This window comes from Prionailurus bengalensis, chromosome C1 (genome assembly GCF_016509475.1).
Source record: "Prionailurus bengalensis isolate Pbe53 chromosome C1, Fcat_Pben_1.1_paternal_pri, whole genome shotgun sequence".
Lineage (NCBI taxonomy): Eukaryota > Metazoa > Chordata > Mammalia > Carnivora > Felidae > Prionailurus > Prionailurus bengalensis.
The window spans coordinates 38334181-38347225 of record NC_057345.1 but is presented as its reverse complement, the minus strand read 5'-3'; the positions used below and the strand labels follow the sequence as shown (position 1 = coordinate 38347225).

General features: G+C 36.8%; 1 protein-coding gene across 2 annotated transcripts in view; it reads left to right on the top strand.

Moving 5' to 3' along the window:
• Positions 1-10715, top strand: part of SPATA6 (spermatogenesis associated 6) — a 142985-nt gene extending 132270 nt beyond the window's left edge. For both annotated transcript variants that reach the window (XM_043574929.1, XM_043574928.1), the window contains exon 13: positions 10468-10715. In XM_043574929.1, the coding sequence (XP_043430864.1) occupies positions 10468-10648 (181 nt within the window). In that variant the 3' untranslated portion in view covers positions 10649-10715. The remainder of the gene's footprint in view (positions 1-10467) is intronic.
• Positions 10716-13045: the final 2330 nt, after the last annotated feature.

Genomic DNA, 13045 nt, shown 5'->3' with positions numbered 1-13045 from the left:
TTTATATTCCTTGTTACTTCTCATATATATATATATATATATGTGTGTGTGTGTGTGTGTGTGTGTGTATACATATATATAGATATAGATATATACATATATATATATATATATATATATATATATATATATATATTTAGACTGATAGGATAGGACAGAGTTATCAGACTGATAGGATAGGACTGATAGGATAGGACAAAGGTCTTTTGTAAGAACATATGTGATATTAGCTCCAGAAGCTACTGAAACAATCAGGGTATTATTTTGGTTTTATCCCTCAATCATATTATATATATTAGGCTAAGGTGTCCCTCTCATTCTACTTTCCATCTCAAAGATGAGAGAACCCACAAAGTAATCACCCATTTGCTTGCCTTAAGGCTTCCATCAGCAGATATCAAGAGGAAGTTTGGGGGTCTTGGCTTAATATCACCCCTTTGCAGACACACATTGACACAGAGGTTGAGAGGAAGTCTGCATGGACCCTTGGAATGGCTAAGTGAGGAGCTCAGCAAATCCTTTCCCCAATTCAACTAGACAACAACTAGACAGAATTGTCAAAAACAACAATTTTAGGACTCTGGAAATTGACCAAAGGCATATATAACAAATTGAGAAGCATTTATCAAGAAAATCTACTGAGTCTCAATAAGGGCAGTAGGACTCAGTGGCATTTTGCCTGGAACTCCCAGTCCCTAGCTCCTTGGGGCAGTCATGCTGAAAGACCAGCATCTCTGCTGCCAGAGAAGACTAACTGTATGAAGCAGAGCATGGGAAATCCCATATGCACGGAGGTTAATAAACAATAATTATCCCACTGGCAAACAACAAGAGAAGACTTGAGGTCTGACTACTTGTGGGGACAGACATCAAAGATCCAGGGACCAGGTAGCCAGATTGGTCTTGATAAAGTTGTAATTATCCCTGGTAGTCTGGAACATTATGTGCATGTATAAGGCTGCAGATATGTTCAGGAGAAACTGGAGGGGCCTTAGGGAGCCACTAGTCCACAGCTAAATATTAGCCCTTTTGAAGACAGAAAGTAATACCTAGGGCAAGCTTGTAAACTGGATAAATTTTGAATGTATGTTCCAAGCCACACATAGATCCATTGGCAAAAAGATAGAAGCCTTTCTTTCTTTCTTTCTTTCTTTCTTTCTTTCTTTCTTTCTTTCTTTCTTTCATGTTTATTTTTGAGAGAGAGAGAGAGAGAGAGAGAGACAGAGCACTAGTGGCAGAGGGGCAGAGACAAAGAGGGAAACACAAAATCTGAAACAGCCTCCAGGCTCCAGCACAGAGCCTGACACGGGGCTCGAACCTGGGAACAGGGAGATCACGACCTGAGCCAAAGTCAGAGGCTCAACTGACTGAGCCACCCAGGCGCCCCAGGATGGAAGCCTTTCTTACCAATCATTTGCTGGTCACCAAGCTATGCTGACCCAAGGGCAGTTCCTATGAGGCCAGGCTTAAAAGTTGAAACAATATTTTTTTTAAAAAAAGAAAAGTAACAAAGAACACCAGAAACTACACAGGGCAAGGGAAACAGATTTCAAGCCTTAATCCAGACAGGACATGCAGCAAATAATAAAAAACAAAACCCTGGTAAGGTCAAAATCCAGAGTTGTTGCAATTTTTATCTAAAATCTTGTTTTCATCAAAAAATTATGAGACATGTAAGAAATAGAAAAATCTAACCCATACAGTTGAAGGACAAGTTACTATAAACTGACTTTGAAGAGGCCCAGATATTGGATTTAGCAGCTATGTTCAAAGAACTAAAGGAAATCATGTCTAAATAATTAAAGGGAGGGGCACCTGGCTGTCTCAGTCTGTAGAGCATGCCTCCCTTGATCTCAGGGTCATGAGTTCAAGCCCCATGCTGGGTGTGGAACCTACTTACAATAAAAATAAAATAATAATAATAAATAAAATCATGTTAAAAAAAGAATTAAAGGGATATATAATGATAGGGATTCATGAAATAGAGAATATTGATAGATAAAAATAATTTCTTTCATGTTTTGCTTAAAAATTATGCCCAGGACTCAATACTTTGTGTTGTGATCCGATATATATTGTGATTATCATCCATGGAGTATAGCAGAGATTCAGTGTTTTTCTGCAGGAAAAGCATAATGGGAAATTGGAGTGCTGTTACCTTGTACACATCAGCCTATACATGCTCATTGTCCTACGTCTTTGAGTATGAAATTCATATTGAAGAAATCTCTTATCAGGGAGTTGTTAGGTGACCTTTTACTTTAAGTTCTTTGGAATTTGGAGCTAGATTTTGGAAACAATCTACTACCGTGCCAGCTTCCTTCTCTTTTGCGTATTACCTGTCTTTTAGAAAATTTTAGACATTTGCAATGGTAGCCTTGCCAGTTCCCAAGGTCCTGGGATGTTTTTTAGTACCTGCTATGTATATTTAAAATTTCTTCAGTTTTCAGATGTTGAAAATTCTCCATATTTGTTGTGTACTTCTGTCATCACTATTTTATTTGAACATTAATCCTAATTAAAGACCAGGCATAAATGATGTTTCATATAGATGGGGGTTGGTCACAAAAAGAGAGAAGTAAGCATAAAAATAATTTTAAGTTCATGGTTAGAATATGAATTGGCCTTTTATGACTATCGCCTGACATTTTTAACCATATTTTTCTTTTATGGAACTAGCTATTGATATAAGCTGTTTTCTATTTACTTCTGCATATTTTTCAGGATACTAACAGCAGAAATATGCTCAATATAATGTTTTAATTGTGAAATTATTTGTGACAGAACTGAGTAAATCTTGACTATGTGTATATATTTTAAGGTTTTATTTAGATTCCAGTTAGTTAACATACTGGGTAATATTAGTTTCAGGTGTACAATATAGTGATTGAACACTTCCACATAACACCCAGTGTTCATCACAAGTGCACTGCTTAACCCATCATCTATTTAACCCATCCCCTCTAGCACCTCCCCTCTGTAACCATCAGTTGACTATATGTTTTTAAATAATACAGGCTTGACGGTAGTTTTCATCTCTCCCCTATTGGTCACTTTCTGATTAATCTGATGCATCTACTAAGATGTGAAAAATAGCCAAAAAGTTATCTTTAGTGTTAACAAGTGGAAGAAAAAAATCTAAATAATACACAGACTTAAAATCTCTTAAATAACTAAGAATAAGCTTTCATTTTCAAGTGAGAAAATGTTGCTTGATCTAATTTGAATTCATTGGATCTTGTGTTATTAAGTCAAGTATCATAAAATCCTTTTTAATTAAATACTTGAAATTTAATTTTTCTTTGTCTTTAAAATTTCTTTTTGTCTAGAAGTTCTGTTATATTCAGAAATATTAGGGGTGCCACATATTTATGTGATTTTTCAAAGTGTAAAATTTGTAGCTTAGGGGTCTAGAAAAATTTCTGATGATTAGGACAGGGCAGTGTTGTATTCATCTAAAAAACTTTTTTTTAATGTTTATTTATTTTTTTAATGTTTATTTTTGAGAGAGAGAGACAGAGCACGGGTCGGGGAGGGCAGAGAGCAAGGGAGACACAGAATCTGAAGCACGCTCCAGGCTCCCAGCTGTCAGCACACAGCCCGACTTGGGGCTCAAACCCACGAACTGTGACATCATGACCTGACCTGAGCCGAAGTCAGACGCTTAACAGACTGAGCCACCCAGGCGCCCCTGTATTCATTTTTTTTTTAATTTTTTTTTCAACGTTTATTCATTTTTGGGACAGAGAGAGACAGAGCATGAACGGGGGAGGGGCAGAGAGAGAGGGAGACACAGAATTGGAAACAGGCTCCAGGCTCCGAGCCATCAGCCCAGAGCCCGACGTGGGGCTCGAACTCACGGACCGCGAGATCGTGACCTGGCTGAAGTCGGACGCCCAACCGACTGCGCCACCCAGGCGCCCCTCATTTTTTAAAACAAAAATATGACCTTGGTAATTGGACTTAATATTGATGCCACGGCATGCCCAGAGTTCAACTTGTTGCCCCCTTAAAGAATACTACTAAACAACTAGAATGGTTTTGTGACTAGCAATTCTTGGCAGACTAATTTAATTTTTTAAATAAGTCATAAGAAAGTAATACATTAAATATAACTTTCAGTAAGAATTGTGATTTTATGACATTCTCATAAACAAGTAGGTAATTATGGTCTTAACTAGATAAGGTTAGATAGGTGGACGGCTGACCGAATGATGACATGGAATAGATCACTAACAGCAATCCCAAGTTAGGTCTGAGAGCCATAGTAAGTAGAATTTCATATTATGCTTGAATTGCAGATGTTTAAGCTTTAATGATAATTTAGGAGTAAAAAATATGTTCATTATTTTATTTAACCAGGGCAAAACATGCAAATATCCTAAAGTATTACAGCTGTACTCTGTCTACATTAGATCAACTTTATGTCTAGTTCTTTTTACTCAAAGTATGGGGAGGAATTCAGAAAAGAATAATAAAAACAAGTGAGACATTCTCTATGGACATGATAGTGATACTGAATTTAACCTGTATTCATGAAACCAGAGGGATGACTTAAAATATCAGTTTAAAATACTGTATTTTGTGTTTAAATAAAGACCACTTGTATCCTATACACATATTATTAAAAATAATAGTTGGGAAAAAATAATACTTGAGGCTAAGACTTTAGAGTAATCTTGATTCAATCTCCCACTCATAGTAGAAATCCCTTCTGTATCCCTCCATTATAGGCTCATTATTCCCTCCAGGACAAAATTCTGTTTTACTTCTAACAGTTAAATCTTACTTTATTCTTACCTCTCCAGATATGCCTGGCATTTCATGATATTCCAGGCTGTTTTATGCCTTGATTCTGTTATATAATATGATGCCTGGAGTAACCTCTGTCTTCTTTATCTAGTGAATGCCTACTTATTCTCTAGGACTAAGGTCAAGTCTTTCTCTCTTCTGAGGTATTTTTCATGACCTCAGCAGACTGTTAGGCATTTTCTCCTTATGCTGCCACTACTTCTGCCAATATGCTGCCAATATTTCATTTCAATTAGCAATATTTTTCTCATGATAACTATTTCATTATGTGTTTATCTTGCCTTCTTTTATTAAATGTAAGCTCCTTGAGGGCACAGATATGTTACTTATCTTTGGTTTTGACTGACCGTCAAGGTTTCTGACGTGTAGTAGGAGCTGAACTTAGAAAAATAGTTCAAATATTAAGATAGGGTTCTTAATTAAAGTGATCAGTTACATTGCTAAAACTATTATTTAAGTAAAGTCATTTTTTGATTGTGATATTTAATAACATCTCTAGATAAGGAATCAACAGAGGAATTAATAGTAGTGAAAGCTGTCAGACTTTATTTGTTGTCAGTGGCTCATTTCTACACATTCTTAGTCATGGAGAGAAATAAGTGACCTATAAGTAATTAGTCTTCAATAAATTTCTTTGAGTATACTTCTTTTATTTATTTAATTTTTTTAACGTCTATTTATTTTTGAGAGACAGAGGGAGACAGAGCATGAGCCAGGGGAGGGGCAAAGAAAGAGGGAGACACAGAATCCGAAGCAGGCTCCAGGCTCTGAGCTGTCAGCACAGAGCCTGGCGTGGGGCTCGAACTCACGGGCCATGAGATCATGACCTGAGAAGTCGGACGCTTAACCAACTGAGCCACCAAGGGGCCCCTAAAGTCACTTTCAGCACTGGTTCTCTGAGTATAAATGGCAAATTTTATAATTCTCATGACCTTCCATTTATTTCTTAGAATTAATATTTTGGGGGTAGCATGTCCATCTTACCTTTGACCTTCTTTTCAGTGAATATCACCTTATAGATACTTTTTATGAAGACTATGTGTAGAATAGTATACGCTTGGTCTTCATTTGATACTGACGTAGAAAACATCAGGGTTTCAAGTGAGTTTACCCTTCTCTAAGCAAAAAATTAGTAATGTCCTTTGTCTCCTAGTTCATGTTAAACTACCTAAGACCTTTCTGTTCTTGACATATAAACTAGGCTCTGTCAACACTTAGGATTTGAAACTGCCCAGTTCTTGGATTATCCTGGTCTGTTGTTTTTTGTCTTTTTTTTCTTAATGGTATTGTCATAATTAAATACAGGGCTTCTACTTAAGTAGCAAGAGTAAGTTAATAAAAACAAAATGCACTCCACTAATAAAATATCATCGCTACTTTGAAAGTAACCATTTTACTATAGCATTAATGCAGTACTTTTTAGAGTTTAGTAGGAACTCACTAAATGCTTCGAATGAATGAATGCTGAAGATACTCATGGTAAAATAGAGAAGTATAGTTTTTAAAAGCCTACTACTGGGGCGCCTGGGTGGCGCAGTCGGTTGGGCATCCGACTTCAGCCAGGTCATGATCTCGTGGTCCGTGAGTTTGAGCCCCGCGTCGGGCTCTGGGCTGATGGCTCGGAGCCTGGATCCTGTTTCCGATTCTGTGTCTCCCTCTCTCTCTGCCCCACCCCCGTTCATGCTCTGTCTCTCTCTGTCCCAAAAATAAATAAATAAACGTTGAAAAAAAAAATAAAAGCCTACTACTATAATAAAACTTTTTAGTGTCACTTACACATTTTAAACTTATTAATGTACCCGGTAATGGAAAATCAGAATTGACTCAGTATGTTGATAGTTCATTAGAGAGCTAATGCTTTCATGTCTGGAAGTAAATATCATCTTTAGGATTCTGATACTCTTTGCACCTGTGGACCGTATTAGGCCCTATTATGTGTTCATATGTATGTTTTGCAGTTCAGATTCCCAAACTGAACTAATTCCCACATTCTCTCCATACAATCACAATATTGTTTACTAAATTGAAAATTTTGCAGTTTTAAATAGAAATAAACTCCCTGCCAAATTTTACAAGATCAAAAAGCATTAGAATGTGTATTTTGGCTGCTTTAGCTCTTCTTTACAAACCCTTATCGGGTTCACATTTGCCTCTAAAAAGCTTTCTGAATTTTATTTATTCATTGCAAGCCACTGAGGTGATACTTTAAGGCAACTTTGAGACACGAAAATAAAAGTATTGTCTAATGGAACCACCGCCGTTGCAGATCTATGCCAGATAACATTAAATATAGTAATTTATGACCGGGGTAGGAATTTGGTCTACAATCTCAGAAATAGTCTACACAATGATTTCTAAAGTTAGCAGGTCCTACCACTGCTTACCCCTCTGAGAGCCAGGTAGTGGTGTGTGTTGGAAATTCAAATTTCTGTTGAGTGGGTTTTCTGTAGTGAGCTAGCCTGGCTGCTAAACACAATGTAGAGCTTGGAAAAAAACGTTATTATCTGGCCTTCAGCATGTGGTAAAGTTGATGTTTGTGGACAAGGAGATAAGGGACAGACCTGCATTTTGTGAAATTTTAATTAGCTCATGACTTGTTGCAAAAGAAAACAACAAATAAACAACAACAAAGAAAAACCGAGCAAACAGAACAAAACCTGGTGGGACCCCTAACATAGTCTGAGGGAACACAGGCAAATGTGGGGGCCTAGGCTGGGAGGTACAGTTGCAGAGGCACAAGAGATGAAGAAATGTTTCCAGTAACATATTTGTGTGTGTGATTTCTTTATCACTTGACTCAAACTGTAAAAAAAAAAAAAAAAAAAGTAAGTTGTAAGTGACAACAGGAATTAGGCTTGGTGAAAAATGTATGAAATCAGAAATTGTATTCAGTGGGTAGACTATTTCTTGAGCAGAGCTAATGAAAGAAATGTGATCTCTGTATCAAAGCAATAGCACTAAGACTTGGCTAAAGCCTTCTGAAAAATTTTAAATATTATACTGACATTATTAAAAATTGTCTTAATTACCCCTCATTAACTGAATGGACAAGATAGAAGTAATCATAATCATGTTTTAAAATGCCTTTGTTATCCCAGAGACTATATCACTTTCAAAATTTTCCAGCATGAAATTTTTTACACCAAGTATAAAGAAAGTTTCACAAGACCTAGTAAATGTTACTAGGAGATATGAGGTGGAATTTCATTTTAGCAAAGCCATCAGGAAGTAGAGAAACCTATTGTCATGGTTCACAGAAGTGAATTTTTAAGAACTTGTATAGTAACTGTAACCGAGAAATATATTTAAGGTTTGTGCATCATAAATAATAATAGTAATGATAATAAATGAATACCCATTTACTCACCATCCAGCTTTATAGAACACAATCCATACCTACAAGGCCACCTTATGCTCCCAACCAATTGCTTCTCTTTCCATGGAGATAACTGTTAGTGTAGCTTTTCTGTTAATCCTTCTTTGTTTTACTTTGTAGTTATACCACACATGAATCTATCCTTAGGCAATAAGTTGTTTAATTTTTCTTGTTTTAAACTTTATATAAATGTAAGTACAACTGTAATTGTTTGAAATTTGCTTTTTCCCCCACTCAGTTGTTTTTTCAGTTTCATCCCAACTGATGTGTGTAGCTATAGATCATTAATTTTCCCTATTTTCTCTGCTGCATACTGTACCATTGTATGCATATACCATGGTATGCACATGTGTTCTAATGTAGATGGGTATTTAAGGTTGCTTCCAGTTCTTAGCTTTGTTACAAAGAGTGTTGTTATAAACAAGTTTGCACATGTCTCATGGTACACATGTGCAAGAATTTCACTGGGGTAGCCAGGAGTGGTATTACTGGCTTGAAGTTGCATATTCAACCTTATCGGGTCATGCCAAACTCTTCCAAAGTAAGTGTGTAAATGTTCTCATGACTTTACATCCTCACTGACACCATGTCAAGTTCCAAAAATGATAACCCGGTTACTCCATGCCTTTTTTCGTGGTCACTTTGTGTTCAGGTGTTAGAACCTGGTGCTATTCAGGTAGAATAGCCAATTCTTCTTGCAGATATATAGCCTAAGAGTTCCTGTTTCACAGTTGACAATAGAAGTAACATCATTGGACTGTTAAGTCAAGGAAGAAATTGTTTGAAGTGAGATTCCAAATCTATGAAGAAAATATATCTGTGGCATTTAATAACCAGAACATAGAGGTTTTAAATTTTTTTTTTTTATTTTTTAAAATGTTTTATTTATTTTTGAGAGAGAAAGAGAGTGAGCATGAGTGGGGGAGGGGCAGAGAGAGAGGGAGACACGACATCTGAAGCAGGCTCCAGGCTCTGAGCTGTCAACACAGAGCCTGACGCGGGGCTCGAACTCATGAAACATGAAATCATGACCTGAGCCGAAGTCAGACGCTTAACTGACTGAGCCCCAGTTCAGGCACCCCAGAACATACAGTTTTATATGACACAAATGTCACAATCTCTAACATGCCTGAGAGTCTTATCTATAACAATTAATTTATTGAAGTAGGTAAATTGTTTATTAAAAAATAAACTCAGTCCTTGAAAAAGTCAGCATTTTATTCCTAGCAAATAATATGTTAAGCCCAGAATTTAATGTTTATGATAGTAAAATTGTAACTTTGGTATGTTTTAAAAAGCACTATCAAACCTTTGAAAACTTTGGTATGTTTTAAAAAGCACTATCAAACCTTCGAAAACAGTGGCCTTTTTCTCTATTCTTATTAAAACTAGCCTAGTCCTAAAAAAACAAAAAACAAAAAACAAAAAAACTAGCCTAGTCCTGGTCTATTTCATAGCTTCCTATCTATTCTTTTTTCTTCAAGACCCTCAAGATTGGATCCTTATCACTTCAAATACAGACTCTTCCACCTTGTTTTCCATTTTCCAAAAATGGTTCATATTTAGGGTAATTTTCTACTCCTCCTTGAAGACAGTAGCAGTATGCCATAGTGGAAGGGGCCGTAGGGCCACAGACATGATATTCCTTTCTGTTCTGCCAGTTACTAGCTGAGTGGTCATAGGCAAGTAACTTGACTTCACTGAATCTTAGTTTCCACAGTTACCAACTTCAGCATTTCCTAAGATTGTTAGATAAATATCTATAAAGTACCTAGTAGTTTAGTGCCTCATACTTAATAACTTCTATGTGCAAAGTAAGTGCTGCACTGTGCACTTTGCACATATTATCTTTGATTTTTAAACGAATACTGCAAAAATAAAGGAAGCCTAGACTCTGGATGATTAAATAAATTGCCCAAGGTCCCCCAGCTTATAAAGGATTGAGCTGTTCCTCAGTTTTAGGTGTGCCTGACTTTAGAGGCCAGGTGCTCTCATGACTGGCCACACCACAGCATCTGCACTCTACTTTTACCACACCACACCTATCTCTCTCCTCTGAATTCTTTGCAACTCTGTCTCTTATGCACAATTTTCATTTTATTGTATTGTAATAGTTTCATACAAATAGGTCACTCTTTGAAGCCACAGACCTTATTGTCTTTTATTTCTCATAGCCCAGAGTATCACACACCTGTAAAGTACTCAGTAAATATTTGATTTATATAATACTACCTCTCATTGCGTTTCACCAGTTTTAATACTTTATATCCTTTTTATAGCTCATTTCAGCGGCCACATGACACTCTCCATTTGGATGATGGTGAATACTGGTCCAACAGGGCAGCGTCTTATAAAGGAAAATCCCACCGCCCCCTCTTTGAGAACAGCATGGACAAGATATACAGGAACTTATACAAAAAGGCCTGTAGTTCTGTTTCTCACACCCAGGAAAGCTTCTGAGACCATCCATGATAAACTATATGGGTGTCTGTGTCAACTTCTCAATGAAAACATTTGATGTGATCAATATCTGTATTCTTTCTTTTTTTTTTTTAAAGGTGGTTCTGAGTACAGTAGTTAGATGTGAGTAAGTTCATTACTTCAGGTGGTAAATGATTGTAGGCAATCCTTTTCTTCATCATAGAAGAGAGTGCTCTGTCCCAAAAGTCAAAGCTCCACACTGCATCACAACTTCCAATCTGGTTATGAGAAAAGGCTGTTTTGCCCCGTAACCTCCTGTCTCCACCCACACATCCAAGAATAGATTCTCTCTGGAAATGCTCTCCTGCCTTAATCACCTTATGATTTTATTTTCATCTGTTTGATTAGTTATCTTGTCTAAGATTAATATTAACTCCCTTTTCTTGATAATGACCAAAATGATATACTGTATAGAAGTGAAATGAATTTCCTGAGTTTAAACCTCATTTTAACTAGTATTTTTTATTTACTTCTCCCTTCAGAAAATTTATACTTCTTAGCTAATAAGAAATAACTTTATTTTTAAAGTTTATACAATCATTCACTTCCTCTTCTCTAAAACAAGTACCTAAGTTACCTACAATATATAACAGTTAGCTAGAAATAGCAGTGGCCATGTGTGACCCAAAGTGTGAATAACTGATTTTTAAAGATAGAATTCTTTGCATGATTTTCACTTAAGGCCATATCTTGTGGTGCAACCAGAATCAGAAGATAGCTTTTGTTGGTAAGCAAGTAGAGACTCAGAAAAAAATAAAGGGATTTTGTTGTAATTTTAAACTCTTTAGAGTTGTCATAGGTACCAAATGGCCCAAGAAAGTAGTATCCTTAGTTAGAGCACACTTGGGACCATAAATAGGATTAAAACATTATACAGAGTACTTTGTACCGGCAAGTCTGGTAGTTGATAAAATTATCCCCCATAGACACACCTATGAGACCAGTGAATCTTTGAAGATATGAAGAAATCGGTCACCTCATATTTGCCAGAGTCAGTGGAGGGAAAGCAGAGAATAGGAAATAAGTGAACTTGGCTTACAGGCTTGGAGAGTTGACTATGAGGTACTGTTTTCTCATTGGCTGCACCTTTGGTTCATTCTATAGTTATGATTAAAAAAAAAATTAACATGTGAAATTGGGTGACTTGCTTTTGTATTAGGAGAAAATATGTAATACTTGCTATCTAATAATGGGATATTTAAACTTCATGTTAAGAGTGTTCTGGTATAGCAACCTGTGATGTAGGAAAGTGTATCAGAGAAAGGGGCCAGGCAGTCTAGGCTTTAGCTCCATCCTGCCGTTCTGTAGCTGAGTCTCTTCAATTCTCTGTCCCTAGTTTCCTCAGCCTATCAAATGAGAATGGAGTGGATCAGCTTTTCCTGAACTGTGTGTTCTGTGCACTTGTTCTAAGAGATGGATATAGGAATGTAGATACAGGTATTTCCTTGGTCATATAAGTTGAAGAAAATCTTTGCACTATATTCACACTCCCCGACTGAAAGAACCATAGGTAGGATGGCAGAAATGAAAGACAGTGCTATTGATGCTGAAACATCAATCAACAGCAGTTCCAAACTGGAGCTGTCCGAGCAAACTAGTTTGTATGGTCGATACAGTCATAGTAAACACTAGCATGTTAGAAGCTAGCCCCTGAGAAATCCTGGCATAAGCCTGTTTATGCGGGCCCAGAATTTCCTAAATTAAATTGAGTGTGTAGCAGTATCTGTCATTATGGCCATCTTTCTCCTCCAATTCTGCGTCCTTAGCTCCCCACACTCCCTTTCAAAAGTGCCATCCTCAGCCTACATGTGGACGCCAGTTGGGGAAATGGTACACTACACAATCACTGAGTTAACCCTCTGGCTGTAAGTTGTATGATGATGTTTTGTACAATGAGCTTTTGAAGGTCAATACTGAATAATGCATTAAAAATGCAAAAAAAATATATATATATATATCATCAATGGAACTTAGTATGTTTTGGTTTTGGTTTTGTTTTATGTGTGGAAACAAATGAAACGTGTTTGAGGGTTTGAGCCCCACGTCAGGCTCTATGTTGACAGCTTGGAGCCTGGAGCCTGCTTCAGATTCTGTGTCTCCTCCTCTCTCTGCCCCTCCCCTGCTCGCTCTCTCTCTCTCTCTTTCCCTCAAAAATAAATAAACATTAACAATTTTTAATGTTTAAAAAATTTTTTTTAAAGGTCCTGCTTGTTGTGAAAAGAACAAATATGAACTTCAAAGGAAATTTCACTGTCATAGAAAATCTCCTGAGTGAATAAGTACATAAAAATTTACCTTATTGTAACTATATCTGCCATTGGCTATGACAAAGGCCACAAAAAATGGGTCCCAAGAGGGAACTTTAGAATATGATAT